The sequence below is a fragment of the Poecilia latipinna genome, unplaced genomic scaffold (assembly GCF_001443285.1).
Source record: "Poecilia latipinna isolate Pla-1442-1.1 unplaced genomic scaffold, P_latipinna-1.0 Scaffold2214, whole genome shotgun sequence".
In the NCBI taxonomy this organism is placed as follows: Eukaryota; Metazoa; Chordata; class Actinopteri; order Cyprinodontiformes; family Poeciliidae; genus Poecilia; species Poecilia latipinna.
Genome location: NW_015114830.1, coordinates 65,971 through 93,749, shown reverse-complemented (window position 1 = coordinate 93,749; position 27,779 = coordinate 65,971). Strand labels below are relative to the sequence as shown.

Sequence of the window (27,779 nt, the reverse complement as noted above, 5' to 3'; positions counted from 1 at the left end):
CCCATCATAAGTTCAAGGAGTTTGAATTCTCTTGCAAGGCACAGTGTCCCTTATCAAATCATATCCTGAACTATTCATTGCAACAATGAACCTACTTCTGTTGTTTAGCGTCCACGACTGGTTCGTCAGTCGTCTCGTTAGAAAATGTGCGTTCTGGTTACCACTCTGGAACTTTTTTCTCCTTGGTGTTTTGTTTTTCCATCAGAGCTGTGCTGAGGCAGCTACTTGTTGTTTCCCTCTGAGAGCGGGTCGTCACATCTGATAAAATATAAAACAGAAATCAGATATCCTCCCTGTTGTTTTTGAGTAATGTGTTTACCTTCAGGTAAGCCGGAACACAAAGGAAATATGAGATGAGATAAAGGTAACCGACCTGAGGAGCCGTGTGTTTCTGACCACCCTTCTGTTGAGCCTTATCACTTTTGATTCATGTCCATAATCAAGTGTGTTTTTGCTCCCTTCACACGTATAGATGCAGGTCATAAAAACAAACTGATGGATTCTGGGTGACAAAGCTATACACTCTGTAACTCCACAGAAATTGAAAGATTGATATCAAATAATTGTAAATTCAAACCCTAACCGTGTATTCTATCAACCTGATATAAGGACTAGAATAAATCTTTGCTTCACTTTCAACATTTGAACCCAGTGCAGTAAACACAAGGAGAAGGACGCTTTTCTTTCTTCACACAGAGGTTTTATAAAATAAAAGATTTATTTAAGTTCAAACGTAATGGTCAAACCAAGCTTTCACCTTTAGATACAGGCTCATTAGTTTCTTTACCTGGCTCATCCATCTTGCAGTCAGTGAAAGCAGAGAAGTGTTCATGTCAGGCCTGACTGATTGGCTCATTAGAGATTTCTGCAAAGCTATGATTTACCAGAGGCGAAAAGGCTGATATGGATTTCCAGTCCTTGTTGACAAGTAATGACATACTCCCTCCACTTGTTTACTTTATAAATCCTTAAACTTTAGGAAACTCAGAGCTGGAGATCAATACTATGACCTCTCTGTAAGAGAGCAAGAAAACAACCTCAACCTGAATATATTTATTTTTACTGATGAATAACGGTCAGCTTGCAACACGTTTATTATTTCTCCCCTTGTTCTCGTCGTACACAAGCGAACCCACAGAAAAAATCTATGCAGATGCAGCACATTTCACAACATGGGATTAAATGAAAGCAGACTGGACTATTTGAGGAAGCTAAAGTCCTTCAGTGTTTGCAGCATCTTGTATAAATCTGTTGGGGCAGCAGGATCTGAGCCAGGGACCTTAAAAAGCTCCACGACCTGAAAATGAAGTTGTGGTTGTGGTGAGGGGACGACGCTGGAACCTCTGGAGATGATGGTGCAAAGAAGGATTCTCTAGAACATCAAGAAAATGATCAATCAATCAATTCAATCAAGTTCATTTGTAAAGCTCATTTCAGCAATGAGGCAGTTCAAAGTGCTTTACAAAACAAAAACACAGAAATGCACAATAAACAATTGAGAAAACCAGTAAACATTAAATTATGTACAACCCTGAGCATCCTCATCATGAGGACAGCAGAGTGATTAGATTTATTAGGATTCTGCGTTTCTTAGCGGTTGCAGTCCTTCATGGAGGAGGGATCTCCTTAACGCAGTGCATTAAGAAGTTAGAAATCAGTCTCTGTTCTCTGTGTGAAGCTCAGATCTTCTTGGCATGGGTCCACTCTATTGTTTTGGAAATCGGCGACCTTCCCCAACCTCTATGGCACGCTGTGGATTACTTTTAGAGACCATGCTTTTGTCTGTATCATCAAAGTAAGAGTTGTGTCAGCTTGCATTCCTGGTGCCATACTCCTTCTGGGCACAGGTCCGCCTTGTGTCACTGATCCTGGTTCAGATGATCATGGAGAGCAGTTTGGAGTGTAGGGTGTCTGCTCTGTTGACCTCATGGTCTCATATATGCTTTGCTTATTCATGATGTGGTTATGTCAATATGTGTCATAATGTGTCAGGCCAGAATCTTCATTGGCGGCAGAACTGTTCCAGCTGTTTCAGTGTCAGCTCTGTCTCAAGTGGAGGGTACCTGAGTCAGAGAGGAATCTAAGATCTTTTATCATTCAAAGGTATTGGCAGAATGTTCAAGATTTCATCAGCAATGGTGAAGGTGCTGCTAAAATCAGTCATGGCCCAATAAGAACTGAGCTAAAAAGCAAACCTCTGAACTACCTCGCTCCTCTGATCAAACGAACAAGATTTCAGGAACAAACTGCTGAACTGAGCTTTCTCCGTAGAGTGAGTTTAGGACAGTCATCAACATTAGACATCTCTCAGCAGGAACACAACTTTTCTCCATCTAGAGGAGGTAGACCAGCTGATTTGGACATCTGAAAACGACTCCAGAGCAAACCTAGAACTCAGTTTAGGGATTTTCTATGACCTGGGAATTCTTTGGACATCCGCATCCTCAAATAGTTGTGATGGAGTTAAGAGTGTCATGGCTGACTGGCTGGATGGATGGATGCATGGATTCAGTTAGGATCTCGTCACTGTGTCCTGCATTTGCTTCTACATATTTGTCATCTCTACCTGGCTGATGATGCTCTGAGTCCTCTGGGACACACGGGGTCTATTAAAGTCTCCTGTTTTTCTAGCTTGGGGGGTTTCATGGTTTAAAGAATGTCAATTCTCCGCTCTCCCCTCACCATCTGTGGGAGGCACCATTCATTCATGCAGACACACTCAGAGGGACACCACCCTTCCAGGAGAACACAACCCTGACACCCCAAGGACACCCTGCAGCCATGTTGGTAGCCAACTCTGTGCTAGACTCACATGAAGACCACATTTTATCAACCCTTTACAGAGAGTTTACTTTCTTTAACATGTTTGTGTGTGACAAATCAATTCAAGCACCAGTGAAAAGTCAACCTTCATGGAGCTGGGATTTTATACGTAAATTATATTCAGACTCTCAGAAAATTCAAGCAATCTGCCTCATTGAGAGCATCTATGTTGCTGCACTGACTCGACTACAAGCCATTATTTTACAAAGTAACATTTTCTTTATGACATATTTGATATATACAACTTTTTTTTTTTTTACCAAGTAAAGCTAACATACTTTCTTCATTGTACTGTACAATGGCTCTATGTGCCTGGAAAACGCATAATCCTGCCCCTCTTTTTGCCTGATTGGTTTTACAACGACTCCTCCTTCACCTGTCCTTCCAGTGATCGATGCTCCCGGCCAGGTGGATGTGCGAGATGTGACGGACACCACGGCGCTGGTCACCTGGTTCCATCCGGTGGCACACGTGGACGGGGTCAGCGTCTCCTTCGGGCCCAGCCTGAACCCAGCAGATCGTAACGTGGTGGAGCTGTCATCTGCTGACACACAGTACCACCTGGCTGGCCTCAGCCCTGATACGCGGTACGAGGTGTCTCTGACGGCAAAGAGGGGGGAGCAGAGCAGCATACCGGTGTATGACTCCTTCCTTACAGGTAAGACTCCTGGAATCTTCTTCCTTTCACAGCTTTCATTAGGCGCCCAGGGATTTGGGGACCACACAAGATGTTCCTGTTGCTGTATTTATGAGAATGGATGCATGTAATCTTTGAACTTTGATTCAGTTCCCCCTGCTAGTATAAGCCCCTGCTGGACCTGTCTCCTGTTGACTTCCTGGTGGCTGCAGCAGAATAATATTAATCTATAGATTTTATAAAGGCTTTGTTCGGTAATTATGACATTTTTTTTAATTAACTGATCGTTCCTTTCCAACAGTGGGAATCAACAAACATCTTCTTGTCCAGATTAAGAATCAGTTTGTCCCTATTAAGCTCAGAACTTCACTCTGGAACTAGACCTTGTTTGGCTAATGTTACAAACTCAGACCCCGTCCACATAGAGATGAGATCAGGAATGTCTGCAAAGGTATGTTTCCGTCCAGGCAGTGTGTCCACACGGATCTGGTGTTCTGATCGTCTTTGATCAGTTCTGGCCTTTCAAATTCAGGTGGACAAATCACCAAAATGCAGATTTAATGTTTCAGTGAGCACATGCTCCATCTGTGTCATCGACATTCGCCTCTCTCTCACAAATCAACATTGTGCTATTAGTGTTGTGTTTATGCTAAGAGCAGTATTGCTGTTGCTTTGCGTCACATGACTTCATCATGCATGAACAGTGTTTTTGTATCATTCTGTAGCAGACAGAGCTGCAGCGCCACCAATTGGCCCAGCATGCATCCTGTCAAATGGAGGCATGTTTTTGCCTTAATTGTTTCTCATAATGTGTTGTGTTCATATCAATCTGCACACCAATTTATTAGACCTTTTCATTTTGTCTTTGTCACACCAAGACTAAGGCAACTTTGCTGCCACATTTACAGTTTTAAATTGAAGGCAAAGTGGTGTTTTCTGAAATAAAATTGCTTACAGTGAGATATAAGAGACTATAAATTCATTGTTCAGAGGTCAGGCTTTTGTCATACATGGCATTTTTTCATCTATATGTCCAACTCCTACATTTAAGTTGTCTAGATTTTTCTTCCTGATTCTTTGATCATCTGGAGCAGAAGGTTAAATCTCATTCAAACAAATGGTTTAAATAATATTTATTTGCCTTATGTCTGTCTCTGTGCCGTAGACCTGGACGCTCCCAGAGACCTTCAGACGGTGGAAATAACAGACGAGAGCATCACTCTGGAGTGGAGAAACAGTAAGGCTCAGGTGGACCAGTACCGCATCAAGTACGGCCCGCTGTCTGGAGGCGACCACGGAGAACTGCTCTTCCCGCCCGGAGCCAGGGACTCCACCCAGGCCAAAATCACCGGTACGACAGACTACACACACCAACACACACGTGTCCAAGCTACCGTCAGCAGGCAGATGTTAAATGTAAAAAGCATGGTGATGAATTAAAGCGCCAGAACAGAGTTGGAGCAGTCCTGATCCTTACCTTCTGCCATGCAAAATATGAGAACCTGCATTTAACGAAATTATAATAAAGATTATTTATTTCACAAATAATTTACCTTTTAAATACCTTTCACTGGCATATAACAGTTAAAGTAGGAGTAAATAATTTCAATCATTTCATCAACTGGTATGATCCTTTTTTACTATATGTGAAGACTACACCTTCCTTCCTTCCTTCATTCCTCCCTCCCTCCCTTCCTTTGATAGAATAAATTCATTTTAGTATTTTCTCTTGTAAATGACTAAGAACTGAACATGTAGTTTGCAGTTATAGCAGAAACTAAATGGCTTAATTTGAAAATGAAGGAGTTTTGGGGACTTTTTCAAAATGGTCAGCAGGATTTTCACCCAGTTCATTTTCCAAAACTCAGTTTCCTTTCTTTTGTCTTGTTAAATGTTTGCCTGGACTCAGTAACACTTTGTTTTGTGTAAAAAAAAAAAATAAATAAATAAATAAATAAAAAAAAAACCATCAGCGGTGGGTGCTTTGCTTTCTTTTGGTCCTGAATGAGGAAGCAGACTGTGAGAATGCTCTTGTTGAAGGCAGGGATTGGTTTTTCCTCCTGCTGCAGCGGCGACCACATCCAGCCATGCATTGATGTGTTTCTGTGGCTGGTTGTTTTCTTCTGCAGTTCTCCAGTACAGCATGGCTACACAACACTAGAAACAAACAAGGAAAGAAAAAAAAAAAGCTTCTAAAATAAACCAGTTGAGTCTTTGTTTGACCCACTTCTTTGTCCTTGGATGGCCTGTCCAATGAAAATACAGCACTGTGTTCATTCAGCTGACACCCACCCCCAACCCCCTTGTGTCCACACACACCTCAGCACTTCTTTCACACACTTATTATCTGTAATTGCCTTCACGCTCGTGATTTTATTGATAATGAGCTTCCTGGGCTTTAGGTGTAATTTCATGCAGGAAAGCCCTGCGCGCTGTGACCTCTGTGGGAGTTAATAAAGGAATTAGGAGCGATCAGTGTGAGAGAGGAGCTGATTGTAAAGACCAAACAGCCCCCAGAGCCCGCTGCATCACTGCAGCAAGTGTTCCTGCTCTGCAACAAGGGCTCTATAGATCCATCAATGCAAATACAACACCAATGTTCCACAGTGAACACAAGCATACCATGAAACGCAATTAGGCACCAATCTATTGTGCAATCAAGCCACAAGAGAGCGTTTTTGTGGCCCCGCAGCCATTAGCTGCAACAGCTGGCCACTTGACTATAGACACTCCCTCAGTTCATTTGTTGACACCTCCACAAAACAGGAGAGGGGCTTTTTCATAGTTTGCATGTTCCTGGTGTTCTGCAGGCCTGAGACCGGGGACGGAGTACGGGATGGGAGTAACCGCGGTGACAGATGAGAGGGAAAGTCTGCCCACCACCACCAACGCAGTCACAGGTCAGATGTTTCCACCGAGACCTTCAACAATCACCTCTCACTCCCATGTTTCAGCTGCAGCCAACATCATCCGCCTGCTTTTTATGATGAAATATTAACTTTCTCCCATTAGTAGGTCTATAAAAGCACATTTAACACCCCTACCCCGACCCAACGTCTGCTTAATAAAATGAAGCAACAAAACTGTTCATGTTACAAATAGTAAATGAAAAACATAGAATCTTAGTGAAAGTCAACTAAACTGATGAACACAACAGATCTAAAGTAGAATTAAATGTTAGTGAGGAACTTTAAACTGACTGAACTTGTTCAAATGTGCTACAAATGTGCATGACCTTTAAAAGAAAAAGGACAACTTATATTTTTTAATAAATATCAAAACTGTCATTGTTAAAGGGCCCCATTTTATATCTCCATAGGTTCTAAAATAAAGAGAAACATTTCGCTGTTTCAGAAACAAGAATGGAAAAGTTTTTTTTTATGTGGTATGTTGAAATTTATGGAAAATGAAAAAGGAAAAAAACAGTTTCCAGTTAAATGACAAAAAAACATGATCTAAAACAATCCCACTAGTATTTTAGTGTAATTCATAATCAGTTCATCCCATGAAAACTGCTAAAACTACCATTTGTTATTAAATGTATAAACAGTTGATTCTTTATGATTCGAAGCCCGAGTTATTAAGAGACATTGTCGACGGTCCAAAGAGCTGCAGGCTGCAGAGCCCTGGTCTAATTTGTAGCCAGTTGTGGTCTAAAGATGTAGCAGAGCCACAGTCGCCTCTGATCTCTGTTCTGTTTGGAGAACATCTAAAACATCCTGGTGGTGATAGAACTTCAGGTGATGTATTTTGCTCCATCTGCAAAGACAAAAACTTCACAGCTTTGATTGGATAATGGAAGGATTTACATGTCAATCCAAAACAGTTCATATTAACAGGTGTTACCTTGGAATCCCAGATGGCTTTGCATCTGGATTTATCACCATAAGTTGATAAAAATCACAAACCTAAGATTGTAGATCAGCATAGACTTTGTAACTGGATTTCAAACTGGTGCAACATCTGGATAAATCCATTGCAACTGTGAGCAGTTCTGAAAACCAGATGAAGTCTTTACTGTCAGAATATCTTTGACGTACTGGGTTTTTTTATGTCTGCATGCCTGAAATGCTGGAAGGACTTTCCTGTACATTCATCTGAAGAGTTTAGGGAGTTAGCAAAAGATATTTCTGAAAGATTTATGTGACAGGGAACAAATCTGTTGGCTTTATTTGTATTAGTTTTCTAAGCTGATCTTTCTTCCATCAGCCCTGGACGCCCCCAGAGAGCTGACTGTAGCAGAGGTGACAGAGACCACCATGATGCTGGAGTGGAAGCGGCCTCTGGCCAAGCTGGACTCCTACCGGCTGGTCTACGTGTCGGCTGACGGTCAGAGGGCTGAAGACTCGGTCCCCGGCACCTCAGAGTCTCACACCCTGCGGGGCCTGAACCCCGGCATGATGTACACCGTTGGCGTCACCGCCGAGAGGGGTCGCAGGAGCAGCGCGCCCGCCACTGTCTCAGCTGCCACAGGTCAGCACGTCCAACAGCTTTCTCCCAAATAAGTTGCTGTGCCTGGTTGGAAAACAACAGAGCACAGTTGTTAGACTCTTGCCGTTTATTACTTGATGTTTGAGATGCAGGGCCTTCCTTAAGGCCCTGGATGTTGTGGTGTTGTGTTGGCAGTATTGCAGTGACTATGAGGGAATAGTCGAACCTCGGATTCAGGGAGAGCAGTGTGGTTCTGGTTCTGATCCTGGAGTACAGTCTGGACCAGCTGTCCACACTCAGCAGGGTCCTGGAGGGTGTGTGGGAAATCCTCCCAACCTATTTGGACAAGGTGTTGGACCGAATCCCTCAGGGAACCTTGTGAGGGTATCAGGCCCTTTGATATGAGCTGTTGGGTTCCTGTATGAGAGTCTGGTCCGCAATGCCAGCAGTAAGCCTGGCTTGTTTCCAGTGAGAGTTGGACTTTGCCAATGTTGCCCTTTGTCACCGATTCTGCTCATAATTTTTATTCTAGGTGCTAAGTTGATCCAAGTTGGTGGCCTTGGGATCTCACCTCAGCTCTTTGCAGATGATGTGGTCCTACTGGCTTCATCAGGTCATGATCTGCAGCTTTGAACCAGCTTTAAAAAAGCACCAGGCTGATTCGTTCCTTCTTAAATGGTTCAGATAGACCAAGGACGCATTCTGTTTTTCTCCTTCAGCATCCATGTGATGACAGACAGACAGACAGACAGACAGACAGTTAGTTTGTTAGCTTGTAGTTAGCAGATAACTTCACTGTACAATGTAAGGGTTCAAAATCCAAATGCAGATTGTGCGACTCTGTAGTTTAAGAAGTCTGATTTGTAGCTGATGTTTCTGAATCCATGATGTGCCAAATCCAGCTGGATGTCGGAATCTCCCGTCTAAATCCCAGAGAGCCGGAGCCGGGGGATCAAGAAAAGACAAAACACAAAACAGACTAATCTTTCTTCAACATTTCAGAGAACATCAGAAAGAATGGAGAGGTTTGTTTTGCTAAAACATACGACAGTGTAACTGTAGCTCACTGTTTCCAGGAGGGTTTTAGCTGATGGTGCAGAGTTGAAGGGGGTCTTCTCATAATCCCCCGCACCCTCATGTCCCAACCCCCTTTTTTCATAGCTTTGGCCAAACCAAGGCAATGAATTGCATTCATTGTTATTTCTCAATGTAACTGTGTCTCCTTCTACGGCTCCTTTATAGCACATGGAAATATTTCTTTCTTTTTTCCCCACTTTTTTTTTTTTTACAAGAAAGTTTTAAGTAAGTGTGCTGCAGTAAGTGTGCCGCCAAGACTAACATCCCACAGGTAGATCCTGGTGCTGGGTTAAGCTGGTGGCTGTAGGCAGAAATCGCTGAATGGAAGCGGCTCTGTGTGTTTCCTTCTTGGGGATCAGAAGCTGCATGCCTGCTGCAGCTGGTAAAAGCAAGACAGAGGATTTATGTGAGCATTTCGGTATTGCACTATATCACAAGCCTTGCATCTGCCTTTAAGCTGCAGATATTTCCCCCATTTGCTTCAAAGATGGAGTCTCAGAGGAACCTTAGAGCAGACTGGTAATGTGTGTGTGCTGCTGGGAAACAGCCTGGCCATGTGTGCAGCCCTGTGCGTTTCTCATTCATGTGCTAATTGGCGACCTGAGCCCTGCTCCCCTCTGGGTTTTGTGCGATTTGACCACGATGAACCGTGGGTCCGTCTGATAAAGGGACACATGCTGGGAGTCCTGCTAAATCGCTGTCTTCACAATCAGTAGCCGCCTAATCCACAGCCGGGAGGTTTATATCATCTCCACCAACATGGATCATGCTGGTTCTGCAGGAGGGACGGGCAGACAGAAGACGGGTGGGGGGTGGGGTTTATAGTAGTACCTGAACAATCACAGACAAGGATTAGGATTGTAAATTTGATAGTAGACTCAATCGACTGTCTCTGAGGTGACCTGCCTATAGAATGTGCTTCACAGCTGAAAGTTGCTCTTCAGAGAGTCCAAAAAAAAAAAAAAATCACAGTTTTTCGGGCTCTAACTTTATGGTTGCTATGTTAAAAATAAGACGTTTACATACAGAATGATTGAATGATTACTGGCTCTTCAACCATCCCGCGGTCTTAGAGCAACACTCAGGAGGAGCGTGGAAAAGTCACAGTCGGACAGCGGGCAAGAGTGTGGTTGGTGGGGGATCTGTCCCGTCAGATTTCCATCGATATCGGTCGTTTAAGTAAATCTGGGTCAATATTAACAACCAATGTTTATTTCCATCCTGTTGACGTTTGATTGGAGGGGCTTGGCCATCAGGTATTGGTTTGGTCATGTGACTGCAGGACTGTGAGCTGTTTAATTGAAGCAAAGAAGCAATGTCGGGCTTGTGATCATTTTTCCATAGTGATGAAAGTGTATAGAAATAATATAAGTAAATATGACTTACTGTGTCTGCTTCATTTCAGCCCAGCATTGCCACTGATAAGAACAACCTATTTTATATTGTGCAGCTAGCCGCATTAAGTGGAAGCATCTGAAGGGGTCGGCTTTCCACAGAGTTCAGGTTTTACACATGAGGTTTTAACTTCACTTAGCTGTAAAAACATTATTTCTGTGCAAACCATCCGTCACGGCCCTTACACCGCACAGATCTGCCTGCAGGTAGATTTCACAACAAGATTATGTTTGGCAATAAAAAGCCCCTTTAAGTTAATGCTGCACATCTGACAGCTGAAAAGGAAGTCAAAATAATAAAAAATTCTGTAGTTCATTAGACGCTGTGAAAAAATGAGTTACAGCTGCAGCTACTTACTGTGGGAAACATGGAAAGAGAAGATTTAGAGAGAATAGTTCATCTAACTGGGTAAATGAGTTTGTGGACATCAGCAGACACTCTGTAATGGCTGTGGAAAGATGAAAAGTAAAATCCACAGATCAACAATGCATTTCCTCTCCTGAGAAATTTATGCTTACAAACAACACATGTGGTTGCTTTGATGGTCTGGCTGCTGACTCCACCAGAATTGTCCTGGTCCCTCAGCTTTGACTTGTTCCTTCATGTGAACACGAGTCTCTAACGGTTTCATAATCCTGGGCCCAAAAGTGTTTCCACCGAGTTGGCAGGGACGGAAACTGTGATTGGTTTACTTTTTAAGGAGGTCAGCCATTTTTCCTGTGATGTTGATGGTCCTAAGGGAAAGTAGGAGTGTTCACTCTGTGATTTGTAGCCAAGTGAAAATGGACTCAAGGTATCTGTTCATATATAATCCTAGATTTGTGAACTTTGTAAGCCTGTTTATGTGTAGCTTTGGGTATTTGTAAGTGTATTTGTATGATTTGTAAACCTCAAAAAACTTTTTGAGCGCTACTTTGGTAACTTTCAAATGTGTTTTAAAATTCAAACACCAATTTCACGTCCTTTTGTGACTGAAGGAGGGTTTTTGAGACTCATGTAAGAGCCTCATAGGTTAGTGCGTGGGTGGTGCGTTTAATTACTGGGTGGTGTGATCAAAATGATCTCTGCATGCATGTCGTCTTATTTGTGCATATTACATGACTTGTGTCCATGAATTTAACCTTTTGTATGCGTAGGAACGTTTTGGAGTTTATACATAATTAGCACATTGTTGAGGTTTTTTGTCATTTGTAATTGTGGTATGTTGATAATTTCTCGATATTGGTGTGTGCATTTAAAAAACACATTTGAAAGTTACCAAGGTCATGCACAAAATGTTTTTTTGCTATTTACAAATCATACTTTACACACACCAATTCCCAAAGCTACATACAATCAGGCTTACAGACTTTACAAATCCATACACACAGATATTATGAGTCTATTTTCTCTCCAAATATTTTTTTGGTTCGTTTTCAGCAACAGACATTTATGATCTGCGGTTTGAGACATCAGTTCAAATGTACCTGCTCTGAAGAAGCAGAGAAATGCAGATTGAGGTTAAGTTGTGTTTTTCGTTAATGCTGCTGATGTTCAAACGCCCAACATTTACAAGCAGTTTTGTCAGCGGGAACAGCAAACCCTGAAGCGTTTCAGTTTATTATTCTGAGGGGTTCTTCCTGTAAACCTGTCTTCAGTTAGTCAGCAGCATGGGGGCCGTTTCTGGATTCTTCACACGATCTCTACTGAGCTTCGCATCTGAAACCACGGTGCTGTCCTTATATGAACCCACTTCTTCCTCAGTCATGGCTTCATTATGAGTACAAAGGACAGCTTTCCATTGTCTTGTTGAAACAGCACACAGCTTTGTTCATTCTTTGTATGACAGTATTCTTTTTTGTCTTTTTGTGAATTATTATTGTGGTCATGTTGAAAAGGACCAACAGCAGTCAGCAAAGACTTCCTCTCTGTCTCTCTGGAGCCATTTTGGTTCTCTAACCAGTGGTTTAAATCTCCACATATCAACTCGAGGTCTGATCATATCCTGGTCAGCCATTTGGCTGCAAATCAAAGTCACCAAGTTTATCTGAGCTCTTAGTCAGTTATTCAGTAAAGAATAACGGCAGTGGTCTAAAAATCCCCTGAAGCAAAAAAAAGTATGTAGAGAGAAACAAGGTAACTAAGCAGATTTTACATACCTTTACATCAGCCTCAGAGATAAGTTATTTTTATGATTTCTTTCATTCCAATACAGCCTTTTCTTTTTTTGTATTGTACATCTGAAATTAATAGGAATAATATTTTTTTCTCTTTTGAAATGTCAGCTTACACTTAATCTGTAGCCTCAATGTATGTCATAACACTCCGCATGCCTTCAAATCAGAACCAAACCTCAGTACAGAAAGAAATTACAGTCGATAGCTCATTCTGAATATCGAGAGCAATCTTTCATTGGGTTTATCTTACTTTTGGTTTTCATTTTAAATAATACTAATACAAAAACAGAAACTGTACACACAACAGATTGAAGACATGCATGTACGACCCTAGATTGTCTCAAAAACTTCAAAAGTGCACCGCCTTGACAAAGGCTAAACCCACTGAGTGTTCTTTTTCCTCTATTGACCACAAACTTCAACAGATTTTATTAGGATTTTGTATGATGTTTTAAAAAAGTCACATTTTTGTTTTGTTTTTCAAATAACATGAAAAGTGTGGCTTGCTTTTGTCTTCATTCGCCTTTCCAAAACTGCTTGATAACATTTGCTGCAACTAAAAGTCCTCAGGAGTTAGCATGTTAGTGAGCAAACTCCACCTGTGAGCCATTTAATGGCAGAAGGTCCAGATGTTTGGTTTCTGGCCTCAGAGGTTCACAGAACATCAGAAACAAAATGGCATCATGAAAACCAAGCTAACCCAGCAGATTGGAAGTCTGGGAGACGGTTAAAGCAGAAACGATTCACCAAGATCTGAACATCTCAGAGCTCTGATCAATTTGATATCTTACAATGAAAAATGCATGGTGGACTTTGAAACTCACCAGGACATGGCTGTCCTCCCAAACTGACAGAATCAGTCAGAGGAGCAGTCGAGGTAGCCATAGTAACTGCAGAGGAGCTGCAGGAAGGAGGTCAGAGTTGATGGGAGGATGGATGTGGTTAACTTGTAACTGACCCCTCTGTGGAAGAATAACCACTGACAAATGTAGAAAAATTTCCTCATGTGGGTGGAGCCAAAAGTCATGGAGGGGCAGGGCCAGGGGTAATGATCAGCAGAGGGAGAAGGTAGAACTGTGGTCTGAAAATTCAACTGTCTACAATGAATGTTCACAGATACACTGTCCAAACTGAGTTTGAGAAAAGAATGTCAAAAGAAAGCTGTTAGAGATGAACCCCCAAAACACCTGGATCCCTGTTGGAACAGGGAGTGAAAACAAAAGCACGCCATTTTAGATTTTTGTAATTCATGTGTTAGTTTCTTTCAACTTCAGAATGTTTTACATTGTGTTATTTTCTCACCTAAAATGCCAAAAAAGATACGTTGAAGTTTGTAGCTGTGAGGTAATAAAATATAAAAAAGCTATATAAATCCTTAAAGCAGGCGGTGTGTGAGTGGTGGAAGGGTCAGGGTGTGTGTCTCTGTAATCCGCAGCCTGCAGCAGACAAGCCTGTGTGTGAAATGGAAGATATCAGCTATAGAGGAGATATCTGAGGGGACCGTTTCATACGTCAGGACTCGTTAACCGCATGAGCTTGTTGAGACACCTCTATTACACACTTACTAAAGGGGCAGTATTATTTGTAGCACAATCAAATAATGTTGACTTCAGTTGCTAAATGCTGTATATACCAAATATACAACATTTAGCAACTTGATTTTGTAATTTAACACCTTCAAATTGGGCCACTGTCTCTTTAAAAACTCCTACTCTTTCTGAAACTCCGTCTTCAGGAAGTCATCACAACATGGCTCCTTTATCATTCCTTTAATAATGTTTTTACCAGTGTTGTACTGAGAAGTAGCTCTTATAATGAGCTCAGCAGATGCTCAGTTCCACCAGATGTTGTGGACTAGTCTGAAGGAGCAGAGTGGAGGAGTAATGGGAGGGCCAATCTGTGAGGTTGAAGTGCTGGCGCTTGGAAATTGCACCTCAAAAGAGGAGCTTCATCTCAAAGGCGGAGCTAGGTCCACCCAGACGTTTTGCACAGCTGAATGATTACCATGGAGACCGAAGGATTTCTCAAACATGCATGAAAGTGTCAAGACAACACTTTAGGTATGTTTTTGATGAGAAAAAAAATTCTAAAGTTATGAAGCTGAAAAAAAGTAGATGATACTGCCCCTTTAGAAAGATGGAGGGAAGGTTTAATGGGAAATTATTTAGAGGAATTTTCACCAGAACGTCTCCATCATCAGCGTCTCTCCTGACATCCAATCACACTCCCTTTGTCCTCTCCAGCATGCTGTGGCAATCAGCCCGTAATGGCTGCCGTAATGTTTACCTGTGCCGTCGATTTTGTTTTCTTTCTGGAGTGCTCTCTTACACTCACCTCGCACATAGAACAGGCTTCAATTCCAGGCTGCATGGCTCTGTGCTTGGCCTCCTCATAGGTTTGAAGTGGACAGCGTACTTCAGCCTCACCAGGCTGGCTACGCCGCACCTTCAGATGTTAATGGCTCATTCACAGCCATTAATGGGCACAAGCTGCATCAGCATGTCTGCATGCTGCCTTTTATCATTATGTCTTCCCACTTATATGGTAATATAGAGGAGACGGCTAAAGGCAGCTGCTGATAATGAGGCTGTTTGGTCCCTTTAGCCTTTGTAGTGGAAATCCAGGAATACTTTGACTACAGACAAAGTAAAGGCTTTCCTTTATTGTCCTGAGAGCAAAATACAATAATTGAAATCTAAATGAGATGCCACCGTTGTTGACCTCAGTGTGATGCTTGGCAAAGGTTCTGCTATGTTTGTTTTGTGTATTTCACATGTGCATTGATGTGTATGTTTTCCCTGTTAGTCACTTTCTGCAAACAATTTGATTTTCAGTTGAATGTTTTTATCTGTAGTCCAGTTCTGTCGCGATGCAATTTGATCACCTCAGCATTGAAACTCCATGCTAACACTTCGTGTTTGTGTTGTATTATGTTGATGTGTTTGTCGTCGGCCAGCGGAGGAGAAGCCGGCGGTGACCAACGTCACCGTCAGCGACGTATCGTGGGAGAGCTTCCTCCTGTCCTGGTCTGCTGACGACGGGGCGTTCGACGCCTTTCTGATCGAGGTTACCGACGCGGAGACGGGCGCCGAGTGGCAGAACCACACGGCGCCCACAGACGCTCGCAGCCTCGTCGTCTCGGGCCTCTCCCCTGGCACCTGGTACAAGGCCGCCCTGTACGGGGTGCACACAGGGGCGCTCTTAGAGCCTGTGTTTGCAGACACCATCACAGGTACAGATGCAGTCAGCTCTGGGGCCTCACTCTGTCCTCTGCTTCACTTCCTGCTGCACTCAGGAAACGTACTGCCACTTTTCCCTGCTGCTTTTCTAAATGACACTGCAAAAACACAAAGTCTTACTGTGTGTTTTCTTTTTGTTTTGTTTCAAGTGTACTAAGATATTTGCAATTTGAACTACAATTTGTGCAAAAAAAAAAAGCTATATAAATAGTTTCTTGAGATAAACAATGAGATAAACAAAATAAATAAAACTTATTTGTCACTATAAAACTGCAGCAAAATATTTGGTCAAATTTTGTGTTTTTGGAGTGTAGAAGCTCTCTTATGCAGTGGGACATAATAAAATGAATCAAATACAACGTTTTGGGGAACTTGGCGATATTGCAGAAGAGCTGTGGATTCAACATGAACGTTTTTCAACTGGAGTATTCAATATTCTTTTCACTAGTGCTATGAAATTATTCTGAAATTATTTGCCTGCTAATGTCTAATTGCAGAAATGTGGGATTATTTAGATTTTTTAAAAATGAGTCCTGGTATATTTTTATTAAGAAATTATATTAATTTTCAAGACTATGACTTTTAAAACATTTTTTTTTCATAAAATATGGTATAATCTCACCGTAAAATGTTCAGTTTTTTTACATCCTATATATTTTTTGATGATGCATCATCTTCCAGTGTGTATTACACATTCAGTAATACATGCACAACACATTAACCTGTCTGTCACGAGAGGACCCAAATTTGGGTCCTCTCGTGACAGGGGTGTCAAACTCCAGTCCTCAAGGGCCGCTGTCCTGCAACTTTTAGATGTGCCTCTGCTGCACCACACCTGAAAAGAATAATTAGGTCATTAGCAAGGCTCAGGAGAACCGATCTACACAGGGAGGAGGTAATTAAGCTATTTCATTCCACAGTTTTTTACCGGTGGCACATCTAAACACTGCAGGACAGCGGCCCTTGAGGACTGGAGTTTGACACCCCTGTCATTGTGAATGACAACCTGAGACCAACAGGTTAAAGAAAGATGTAGGTTCTTTCAAGACCTCTAAATATTTTCCATAAAAAAAACATGAAAAAAAAAAAAGTTCTATAGAATGATGTAAAACTACCCGACAGTTTCAGTGATTCTTTCTCCAAGCTTCCAGAGAGCATGAAGGGTCCAAATCCCTCCACAGACATCGATCACACACATTCCCCTTCCTTTCATGCAGGGGGGATCGTGAAACAGGCTAATGTTCTGCAGCAGCTCCCTCACAAAACCCCTTTCAGTCCACATGAGACTAGCCTTGGATCCATGTTTTCTCCACCTTTAAGCCGCCTGTCTGCCTGCTGGTACAAGTCCAGTCTGAAACAGCACATAGGCTGTTGTGTGAACGGCCCAGAAACGCATCAAATTAGTGTTCCTGTTTGCCCAGCACAACAGGTGCTCCGGCCTCCCCTCCCACAACACTAATCATAGTCATTTTTAGCTTTGAACATGCTGTTATTCATAAGACGCGCTTAATGAAAGGAGCTGCGACATCAACATCTGCCAGTCATGCCGTGCGGCCCCGTTTCCTGCTCTGTGTATTGTTTCCATGAAACACTTTGAACTCTAAAAGGTCCAAATAACCAGATCTGAAGCCTTTGACACATTTTTTTTTTATGTCAACATTAATTGCGGCATTATCAGTGAGCATGTTACAGATGAAGAGCAGTCAACAGGAAGAAAGATGGGGGTACTGACAGAGGAAAGAAAACCCAGAGGCTCTTTTGTCACTTTGTGTGAGGCCTCTCTTCTGTATGCATCCCCACTTCCCTCCAGCCTGGACCGCTCCTCATTCTCATGCTGCCATTGCCCCTGGGCTCTTGTGCTGTGGTGCCAGGGGCTTCTGGGGCAATGTGGAATATGGCATGTGCTCAACATGGCCCATTGTCTGCATGCTAATGGCAATGGGGTGAAGCCATCGTACCATTTTTCATTAGCATCACTTAATCCATAAAACATTCCAAGTTGTGAATGCGACCTCGGACTAATTTGATCACATTATGCGCGGCGGTTTGTCGTCAGTCTGCAGGAGGAAGACGCCGAAGGCAAACGAACCTTCTTGGCCCAGGGGGACGTGGGGGAAACTTTGAGTAAAATAGAGGGAGTTACGTGTAATTGACTGACTGGTTGAACTACAAAGAACTGCGGTTTGTTCAGAGCTCCACTCACTTGTGATTCATACCACCACTAGCTGCTGTTCTGAAGTTATCAGGCGAGACTGGGACAGAGCTGAGGTTCTGCTTGCAGACCCCCTTTTCAGAAGGTTAGCCGGCTTTGGCGCATACCTCCTCCATTAACAGGCTCCTTTTTGTAAGCAGGGATTGTGTTCCCTCAGGTCCTGAGAGGGGGCTGGGGGGTGTTATAGAGGAGGGTGAAACCAGCAGCAAGCTAGCACATGTTAGCTGATGGATTTGGCCCTCCCTCTCTTCCACTGACCAGTTAAAGCCGCTCGGCGGCTAATGAAGAGTGACAGCTCTCTGGGATTTGTCGGCTATGCTTCTCATTTCCACCACTTCTTCTCACAAGCAGTGCCTCACGCTTTTCCACCTTCACAATGAAAAAAGGGGGTTTCAGGCTAGTTCAAGGACCCCTGAGACCTCCGCATTTGGAGCAGTGTTTTAATGAGCAGTGGCGCTGGGCTTTATTGAGCCTTTCCCGGGCTCACCGATATCTGCTTTTACCCAGACTGCTTTTAGAGCTCTGTCCAGTCTGTGTATGCATCTTGCTGCTTCTGGAAGTTTCTTTGGCTAATTAAGGTGAGGCAGACTCATCCTCTGAAAAAGCAACTTTCTCCTCCAACAGATACAGACTTATGCTGTGCTGTTGTTACTGCCATGTTTGTTTTCAAAACTAATGGCTCATCCAGCAGACTGTAAAGTGGCAGTGTTATGGAAAATCTGCTTTTTTGAGCTTTACATCATGTTGTGATGTTATCTGCCTATTAAAAACATACCTGGAGTGTTGCTTTGATACTTTTGCACGTTTGAGAAATCCTTTAATCTCCGATGGCAGCCATTCAGCTATGCAAAATGGCTGGATGGACCTAGCTCCACCTTCACAGGCGCAGCTCCTCCTCAGAGTTGCAGTTTCCATGGTTCTGAACTTCTGCCTCACAGAGCAGCCCACCCTATGACTTCCCCAACTTAGTTCCTTAAGACTAGCCACTAGCAGTTAGCAAACACCTGGTGGAATTGGGTACCTGCTGAGCTCATTATAAGAGCTGATTCTCAGTGACAGAGGCCCAATTTCAAGGCGTTAAAGGCATGCATGACTAGTAGAACATAATGACCCAAATATGTTGTAATTTTTCTATTAACTTAAAAATTGCTGCTAGTTGTATGTAAAAATTCAAATACTTAAAAATTGTAATTTCCGTCATTATCTCTTTCACCCATAGTTGTTTTTTTTTTTTTTTTTTCTTTTTTATGTCATGGTTAGATTGGTTCTGTACTGGAATCTACAAAGTAAACACAAGAGGACTAACATTACCTGAGTTGTTTTTGTCATGTCTCATTTGACTGGTGTAAACTTAGACAATGCCACACTGCGCCGCTGTTAACTATAATTAAAAAAAAAAAAAAGAAATAATGAAGTGTCTTCATCGCTTCCCACATGGGAAAAAAAAGAAGAGTGCAAGTTCTGAAGAACTTACGTTTATGCTCTCAACATTTCTTTCCAGAAGACAGTCATTTTTGCAAGCAAGATTGATGAAGGAGCAAATAGATTACCCTCGCAAGCTAAAACCAAATACAGTGCCAAATACAGTGCCAAGTTTTTATCCACAAGTACGTATAACCCAGGCACTGCCTAGTGAGTGAACGATGCCGGAAGAAACATCAGCTCAGCAACGCTGGAAGCTTTTTTAAATTATAACAAAGCTATTGCTACTGCCTCCTGCACTGAATGTGAAACCATAGACCCAACACCCAACTGAAGACAGGACCCTAAACAGCTGTTACCAGACCACAGATTGGATGGGGCACAGAACACGACAACTACTGACACGGTCCGACCAGAGCTACGTGTCATTCATCGTTTCATTTATGAAGCTGAAGGCAGCAGCAGCACAAACACCAGCTTCTGGCAAGCAAAGGAATAATCTGTTTGCCCTCCAGCTCTGAGCACGAGTGAAATTTCAGCATATAATAATGTAAATCCTCCAGTTAAGTAATATCTTTAGGTTTTAAAAATTTTAATTAGAATCTGTTATAGTATTTATGTCCATTATGATTCATAAAAAGTACCACAGTTCCCAGCAGTGGGGATTCTTAGCAGATTTGAAGAGTTAAAGAAACAAGGCAGCTGTAGCGTTAATGCTGTTAAGAGTCTCCACAGCAAAACCCTGGCAGCATGGCAACAAATCACCAAAACGTCTGGAAATGTCTCTGACTTGTCATACATTCTATTATAATGGATGGTCCACAGCTTTTTGAAGACTATCAATGTTTTTGGCTGTGTTTGTCCAGGCTGAAGGGGGTGTAGAGATGAACACTCATCTCATTCAGACTGGATTTTTTTTTCCCAGCTATGCTTCTAGATGAACTACATCTTTGTTAGATGTTTTAGGTAGATGCTTGACAAGGTGCTGCTCCACAAAAAGCATCCTGTACTCTAAACTTCCTTCTTCCATTTACATCTAAAACTTTTCTACTTTCCCTGCGAGGACCCAGGCTGATACACTTTCTTTCTTCAAAGCTGCAATATGTAACTTTTATAAAAAATATTTTTACATACTTGTTAAAACTATCATCATCTCATGACAGTGTAATATGACAGAAAATCGAAGAGAAGGTCAATCTACTCCACCTCCTCTGTAAGCTACCATTGCCGTCTGAAGAAATGATCCACCCCCAACCAAAAACATCCAATCAGAGCCAAGAGGAGGGGCTTATCACTGTCAGTCATCCTCATGTACTTCCTGCTAAATGTGCTAAGGGAGGAGAAACAACTTACCATTACAGGGAAGATATTATTGGTGGCTGTGCAAACTATAGTTAGCATTCACGACAGGTTCATGTCAAGAAGAAGCTTTATCATAGCAGAAAGGAAAAAAAGGAAAAGGGGTTTAAATGGGCATGATTGACATCACTACGACTCCTGGCTCTGATTGGTTGTTTCTAGTTAGCACTAGGAGAAGGCATATGTCACAACAGTGACAGTTTCAACATATATGTTAAAAAATATATATTTTTTATAAAAGTTACATACTGCAGTTTTAAAGGGTCTTTATGTGTCCAACTACACTTTTTTGTAGACACATCTGGAAAACTGACTGTTTCTAAATGTCACATAGAGACTGAACCGGATGTGCAGGCTCTACAAGTCTCCAGCATCACTCCAGAGAGTTTTGTGCTGGCCTGGATGGCCGAGGAGGATGCCTTTGACACGTTTGTCCTGATGCTCAGCGAGGTCAAAGACCCAGGCCAACCAAGAGAGGTGGTGCTGGGCGGCGAGGAGAGAAATGTCACTATGAGCGATCTCACAGAGGACACAGAATACACCGTTGAGATCTTTGGGCTCATTTTGGGAAGACGCTCCAAGTCTGTAAGAGAGGGGGTGAGAACAGGTACATGGTAACCGGGTGGAAGCAAGAAGCTCTGCTGACATACTGGGGCTCTGGAAGTGTCTCGTCAACATGTATTTCATATGAAATGGTGTCTTGTCCTCCTAGCTTTTTCCATGACAGCATGAAATGTGTTCTAATAACTGAGCGTAATACCAAGTGTTGTCTTTGTATACTAATCTGGTACTCTGATTTTAAGGTTTCATTATGGTATGAAAGCTGGTTTGGTCTTTAATTATATTTCTGAACAGAAGCTTACACTTAGAACATTAAATTAGTTTAAGGATTTTAAGGAAGCATTTGAACAAGTTTTTACTTTTCAGCATTACTGACACAAACAGCTACTTCAGTTTTTACCTTTTATGGGGAATCTATAAAAGGTTATTATTTTATTTTCTTTTTATTATTATTAACCCATGTTTGAAGGAGTTAAGGTAAAGTTTTTATACTTGAAAGGATTGAAACAACTATAGTTCCTGGTGTTGGTGTTACTGAAGAACTGCCTTTAAATTCCTCTACTTCCCGTTGTATCAGCAGCTAGATGTTGATACCTGAACTCAGATGTTCTGACAGAATAATGATCTTTTGCACCCGGGTCTGTGCCAGGAAACCAACTAACATTTCTCTCTAACATTTCTCAGAAGAGCCTTGGTCAGATATCTAAACAGAATCATGTCAGAACTTTGTTGATCTGCAACTTAAAAAAAATGCATGCAAATAATAATAATAATAATAATAATAATAATAATAATAATGATGCATTTTATTTGTAGGTGCCTTTCTGGACACCCAAGGTCACCTTGACATAAAAGCAAGCAGATTATAAAATACATACCGGTAATAAAAAAAAATAAAATAAAAATAGTGGAAATCTATGAATTTTGACCTCTGTGTATTGTGGGAAAATCCATATTAATTTCAAAAGTATGCACCCAATTGTTGTTTTTAAAAATTCACTTGTGTTTTGCTGTATAACAAACATTCTGAGAAAGATTAAATTCTTAAAGGGCCCAATAGTCTGTATTGTTTAGACCTGTTGTTAATCAGGATTATTACTACACCAGCTCTAACTAGTTGTGTAAAGGAACATTTAGTTGCTCCTCCCATTGTGTGTTCTCTCCTCATCTTCCCAAATGTCGTCTTTATCTACCTGGCCCCTGTGTTGTTGCCTGCTTTTCTAAAGGAGCCGACGGTGGTGACGGTTGTTGGGTGGGTGATTAGTTGTCCATGTCACATAAAAGGCTTGTCTGTCCTTGTGTCCCCTGTCCTCCCTGAGGGCAAGGCTTTGCTCTTGGGTTTGCGTGGTGCATGTTTCACTTTTTGTGTGTTCCATGAAATGAGGCCAAGTTAATCTCTTCAGGTCTGTCACGCGAGATACTGTGGCTCATCGCTAACTGCGAGGGTCTCTCTCTGCGAGTCGGAACCTCCCCAGGTCTCCTTTGTCTGTCTCTGGAACTCTCTCTTGCTCCATTTGTGTAAAATGACTTGCCTTCCTTTGGAGGATCTGCAGAGGCTACAATCACTGAATTTATGTGTCGTCTCCTTTCTGCTGCTTCAGTTTGTTGCAAATATTAACACCTCAAACATTACATTCCTCAGCATTCAGAGAACATATTGACTAAATCATCTGTTTTTCTTGTCATTGCTCCCGTTTGTGCGTTTCTGTCCCATCTTTGCCAGACCTGGGCTCACCAAAGGGCATCCGCTTCTCTGGAGTGACCGACACATCAGCCACCGTTCACTGGCTGACTCCAAGAGCTCGGGTGGACAACTACCAGGTCACCTACATGCCTGCCCATGGAGGTTAATACCGCTGCTACATTACCCGTGGTTTCACACTTAATTGTTATTGATAGTTTATTTTTTAAAGAGGTATTGAGATCTTAAAAATCAGTTTTAAAATTAATACTGTTACAGTTTGATAAGAGCTTAGTTGGTTTTCTAAATCATCAGTGATTTTCTTGCCAGACTTGAACGCACACACACCAACATCATTGCCTCAGAAAGTGGCTTGATGCTGCCCCCTGCTGACCACTTGATATAAAAAGTCGACATGAAATAAATGATTATATATAGATTAGACAGATAGATAGATAAATAGATAGATAGATAGATAGATAGATTTGTTGGTCACTTTAAGAGAGAAATCCATCTTTTTCTGCATGACTTTAATATATAAAATGCATTAGTAAATAGAGATTTCTTTTAAATGGCTTGAACTCCCAGGTGTTGCGAAGACGCTGACGGTGGACGGCTCGCAGTCGCTCACCGTGCTGCCGAACCTGACGCCTGGGGTCACCTATGAGGTCACCATCGTTGCCGTGAAGGAGCAGAGGGAGAGTGAGCCTGGATCTGACAGCGTCACCACAGGTTAGCTACATGGAGCTTCACATCAGATTCAGTGTTAACACAGAACTTCACTGTTTCATTACACTGTGTTGACAGTAATTGCTCAAGTTCTTGCCAGTCTAAAGGGACAGAATGAAACGCTTTACAGCTCGTATTTGTGACAGTGCAGACAAAAGCCTCCTGGGTTTTAGTTGGATCAACCTCAGTGTTATTTTATGCTTACAGTGTGTGTGTGTGTGTGTGTGTTACAGCTCTGGATAAGCCCCGTGGACTGACCGCAGTCAACATCACAGACACTGAGGCCCTGCTGCTGTGGCAACCTGCCATTGCAACTGTAGAAGGTTATGTCATCACATATAGCGCAGATTCTGGTACGTACACATCCAAAACCTAACCTCTAATCCTGACTGATGGTGATCCATTCTGTCATATTAGTTTGTGGCCTTGATTTATCTGCCCACGTTTTGAGAAACGACACCGCTTTGTCAGTGGGATTCAGATCCAGGCGGCTTATTAATTTCTGAGTCGTTTTCTGATCAGTTTTCCACTTGTGAAAAATCCAAGTTGCAGTAAGTTGATGTTTTGATCCCTGTTCTGACTCAGTGATCTTGGGCAGACCCATGCTGCAGTAGAAGCAACCCCATCCCTGAGTTGGTTTAAAATGCTTTACGTTGACCATGGTTTTGAGAAAAGAACTTTTAACAGCGCCTATTCCTGTAGAAGTACAAGCTGAAGTCTTTTCATTATGGTATAACGTTATACCATAATGCACACCTTATGTTATATAGTACTAGTCTTTTAAAACTACAATATGTAAGTTTTATGAGAAATATGTTTCTTATTTTTTTTTTACATATTTGTTAAAGTTATCACCATGTTGTGATAGTTTACTATAAGACAGATAATCTGTAAAAAGATCGATCTCCTCTACTTTCTCTCTGAGTTCCTAATGCGCTCTTACCAAAAACAACCAATCAGAGATAAGAGAAGGGGCTTAGTGCTGTCAATCATCCTCAAGAACCCACTGCTAAAAATGCTAATGGTAGAGAATCAGCTTATCGTTAAAGGAAAACTGTTCAGTTTTCCTTTAACAGAATCATATGATATGCTGCTATCTGCAGCATATCATATGATGCTTGATATATTTTCACTGATTATCTGTCTTGTAATGTACTGTCACAATATAGTGACAGATTTAACACATATGTAAAAAAAAATCACATAAAAGTTCCATACTGCAGCTTTAAAGTGTATGTGGGGAGAAGCTGATGATGTTCAGATCCCTAAAACAAATCATGAACTCTAACCTCTGCAGGGCCATGTTGCCATATTGCAGCTGAAGTCCCCCACTGAGTGTTAACACTAGAAAGTTTAGGTGTTTTATTGAGAAACTGAATCTTTCCTTCGTCTTCATTTACCGTTTTATGTTTTTTTTTTTTTGTTTTTTACCTGAGCTTAACATTGGAGACCCAACTTCAATTAACTTCACTTTAAACTCAGTTCACTGGTAACAGAATTACAGGAGTGCTTGGATCTCCTACACATCCATGTCCTTGTGCTTGGTGAAAGCCTGTCTCTCTGTGTGTCTCGCAGTGACTCCAGTGATGGAGCGTGTGTCTGGAAACGTGGTGGAGTTTGAGATGAGCTCGCTGAAGCCAGCTACGCTCTACACTGTGAAGGTCTACGCGGTGAGGGACTTGGCCAAGAGTGCAGCCACCACAACAGAGTTCACCACAGGTCAGTGAGACGTCCAGCCTCACATGAAGACAAAGACAGTCTGCTTCCTGTTGACCTCAGTTCATTCATAAAATTCATTCTCTAGTGTCTTGCCAAAGTATTCACACCCCTTGAACTTGTCTGATATTGTCATGTTTCTAAAGTAGTGATCTAAGTCATTTAAGCCCCTGTTTTAGGAAGGTGACAATATATTTTTTGATTTCAAAACCATAAACTTTAAAATATGTGCTTAGTATTTGATATGATTGACCAACACAAAGTATTGCATAACTGTGATGAGTAAAGAAACTGATGCATGACTTTCAAATCCAGTCCAGCCAGTTGCTTTTAGAAGACATTTCCATGTGCTGGATTTAATCAGGAAATAAGTCTTTATTTTTTTGAATTTCTCTCTTTCTTTCTATATATCTGTTTCTCTCTCGCTACTGTTGCTGTCTGAAAAATTTTAATGCTCCCAACCAAAAGCCACCAATCAGAGCCAGGAGGAGGGGCTTAGTATCATCAGTCAATCTCATGTACTCAGTGCTCAATGTGCAAATGGTAGAGAAACAAGTTACCGTTACAAGAAAACCGTTTATCCACTGTCATCGGTGGCCATGCTAACTGGCAGTAGCATTCACAAACAAGCTCTGATAGCTGCAGCGTTTCAGCGAGCAACATGGTATGGAGGGAGGGACAGCAGCGCCACACAGAGGGTGATTGACAGCACTAAGATCCACCTCCTGGCTATGATTGGTTGGTGTATTTCTGTAAAAGCCTGTAGGTCCACTGAGAGACGGCAGAAGAATTCGATTTTTCACAGATTGTCGCATCCTATTCTGTTAAAACATAGTGACCGTTATAACAAATATGTAAAAAAAAATTTTGCATAGGAGTCACATACTGAAGCTTTAATTTACTTGAAACTCCATTTGTGACATCTATAAATAACATGTAGCTGTAACGTACTGACACTGAGCTGACGGTAGAGTCTGCAGCATCCTAACACCAACAGGCCGCTCTGGCTTCCTGCTTCGTCTCCAGATGTAGACGCTCCTCAGGACCTGGCAGCTACCAACATCCAGACGGAAAGCGCCATGCTCACCTGGAAGCCTCCCCGGGCCGACATCAGTGGTTACCTCCTCCACTTTGAGTCTGCTGTCGGCACCATCCACGTGAGTTCACAGGAGAACTCCACACAAGTTGGCTTGTTCAGGTGATGTACGGCTGTCTGTGAGGGGAATCAAATGTACGAGCGAGTCTCTCTTCCCTCAGGAGGTGGTCCTGAGCCCCACCGCTGTGTCGTACAACATGGCCGACCTCAGCGCATCAACAGAATATTCAGTGAAGCTGGAAGCTCTCGCTGGTCCCAAGAGGAGCCAAGTCATCTCTACCGTCTTCACCACCAGTGAGTACAGCCCTCTGTGTGTCGAAGCAAGTACACACATATGTACATATAAAACTAAGAAAGTTTAAAAAGTAAGACACTAAAGTGTACAAACACAACATTAAATATAAGTTTGTACCTGCTTATTTAGCTTATAAACTAAATATTTGATTCAGACTAAAACATTTAGTTGGGAACTAAATATTGAGACTGTTATTTAAATATTTATGAAAGTGAAATATTTAGTTTCCAAACTAAATATTTTGTTTAAAAACTAAGTACTTAGCTTGACAATCAAATATTTAATTTGGAACTCTGACATTTCTAAATAAGATGAAAACATGACTGGAAAATGAACATCCATACTTTTTCTCTATCACAGGCTAAGTAATGTAAATTATTGCTGTTATTTTTTTACTGTGTAACTTTATAAATGACTCTCTCTATATAAGGAATGAATTTGTCATGTGTTAATATTGCATGGTTCTATAATGACAATCAAGATTATTATTATTGTTATTATTATTATTATTGCTGTGAAGCAGTCTTGCTGTAAACAGAGGCTTTTGTCACTAGACCACCTGCCTGATGCAGACTGAAACACAACAACCTTAATGGCCTCTGCATTAGTATGTGATGTGTGTGTCCATGTAGCCGGTGTGCTGTACAGACACCCCAGAGACTGCTCACAGGCCCTGCTGAACGGCGACACCTCATCAGGCATGCACACCATCTACCTGGGTGGAGACGAGAACCAACCGCTGCAAGTCTACTGCGACATGAGCACCGATGGAGGCGGATGGATCGTAAGTTTATCATCATTCTGGACACGTAATGTTCTCCAATAAAATAGTAGTATTTAAAAGTCTTGAGTCATCTATATCACAACCAGTTTGTCTAATAACTTAAAGTACCGTATTTTCCGCACTATAAGACGCACCTAAAAACCTTCAATTTCCTCAAAAGCCGACA

General features: G+C 41.9%; 1 protein-coding gene and 1 long non-coding RNA gene across 4 annotated transcripts in view; one reads left to right on the top strand and one right to left on the bottom strand.

Moving 5' to 3' along the window:
- The window catches only part of tncb (tenascin Cb), a 51,424-nt gene that overhangs the window by 9,932 nt on the left and 13,713 nt on the right, over positions 1-27,779 (top strand). The window contains exons 6-18 of one of the 3 annotated variants that reach the window (XM_015017977.1): positions 3,212-3,481; positions 4,626-4,811; positions 6,271-6,360; positions 7,670-7,933; positions 15,476-15,751; positions 21,086-21,358; positions 23,036-23,158; positions 23,582-23,725; positions 23,956-24,075; positions 25,298-25,441; positions 26,465-26,595; positions 26,696-26,828; positions 27,462-27,613. In XM_015017977.1, coding sequence (XP_014873463.1) covers positions 3,212-3,481; positions 4,626-4,811; positions 6,271-6,360; positions 7,670-7,933; positions 15,476-15,751; positions 21,086-21,358; positions 23,036-23,158; positions 23,582-23,725; positions 23,956-24,075; positions 25,298-25,441; positions 26,465-26,595; positions 26,696-26,828; positions 27,462-27,613 — 2,306 coding nt within the window. The remainder of the gene's footprint in view (positions 1-3,211; positions 3,482-4,625; positions 4,812-6,270; positions 6,361-7,669; positions 7,934-15,475; positions 15,752-21,085; positions 21,359-23,035; positions 23,159-23,581; positions 23,726-23,955; positions 24,076-25,297; positions 25,442-26,464; positions 26,596-26,695; positions 26,829-27,461; positions 27,614-27,779) is intronic. The other 2 variants (XM_015017978.1, XM_015017979.1) reach the window with 2 other exon arrangements.
- On the bottom strand, positions 8,536-21,004 carry LOC106936775 (uncharacterized). Its single transcript, XR_001422216.1, has 3 exons — positions 20,655-21,004; positions 12,041-12,043; positions 8,536-8,547 (listed from the first exon to the last, which is right to left on the bottom strand). It is a non-coding gene; the product is annotated as an uncharacterized LOC106936775 (long non-coding RNA).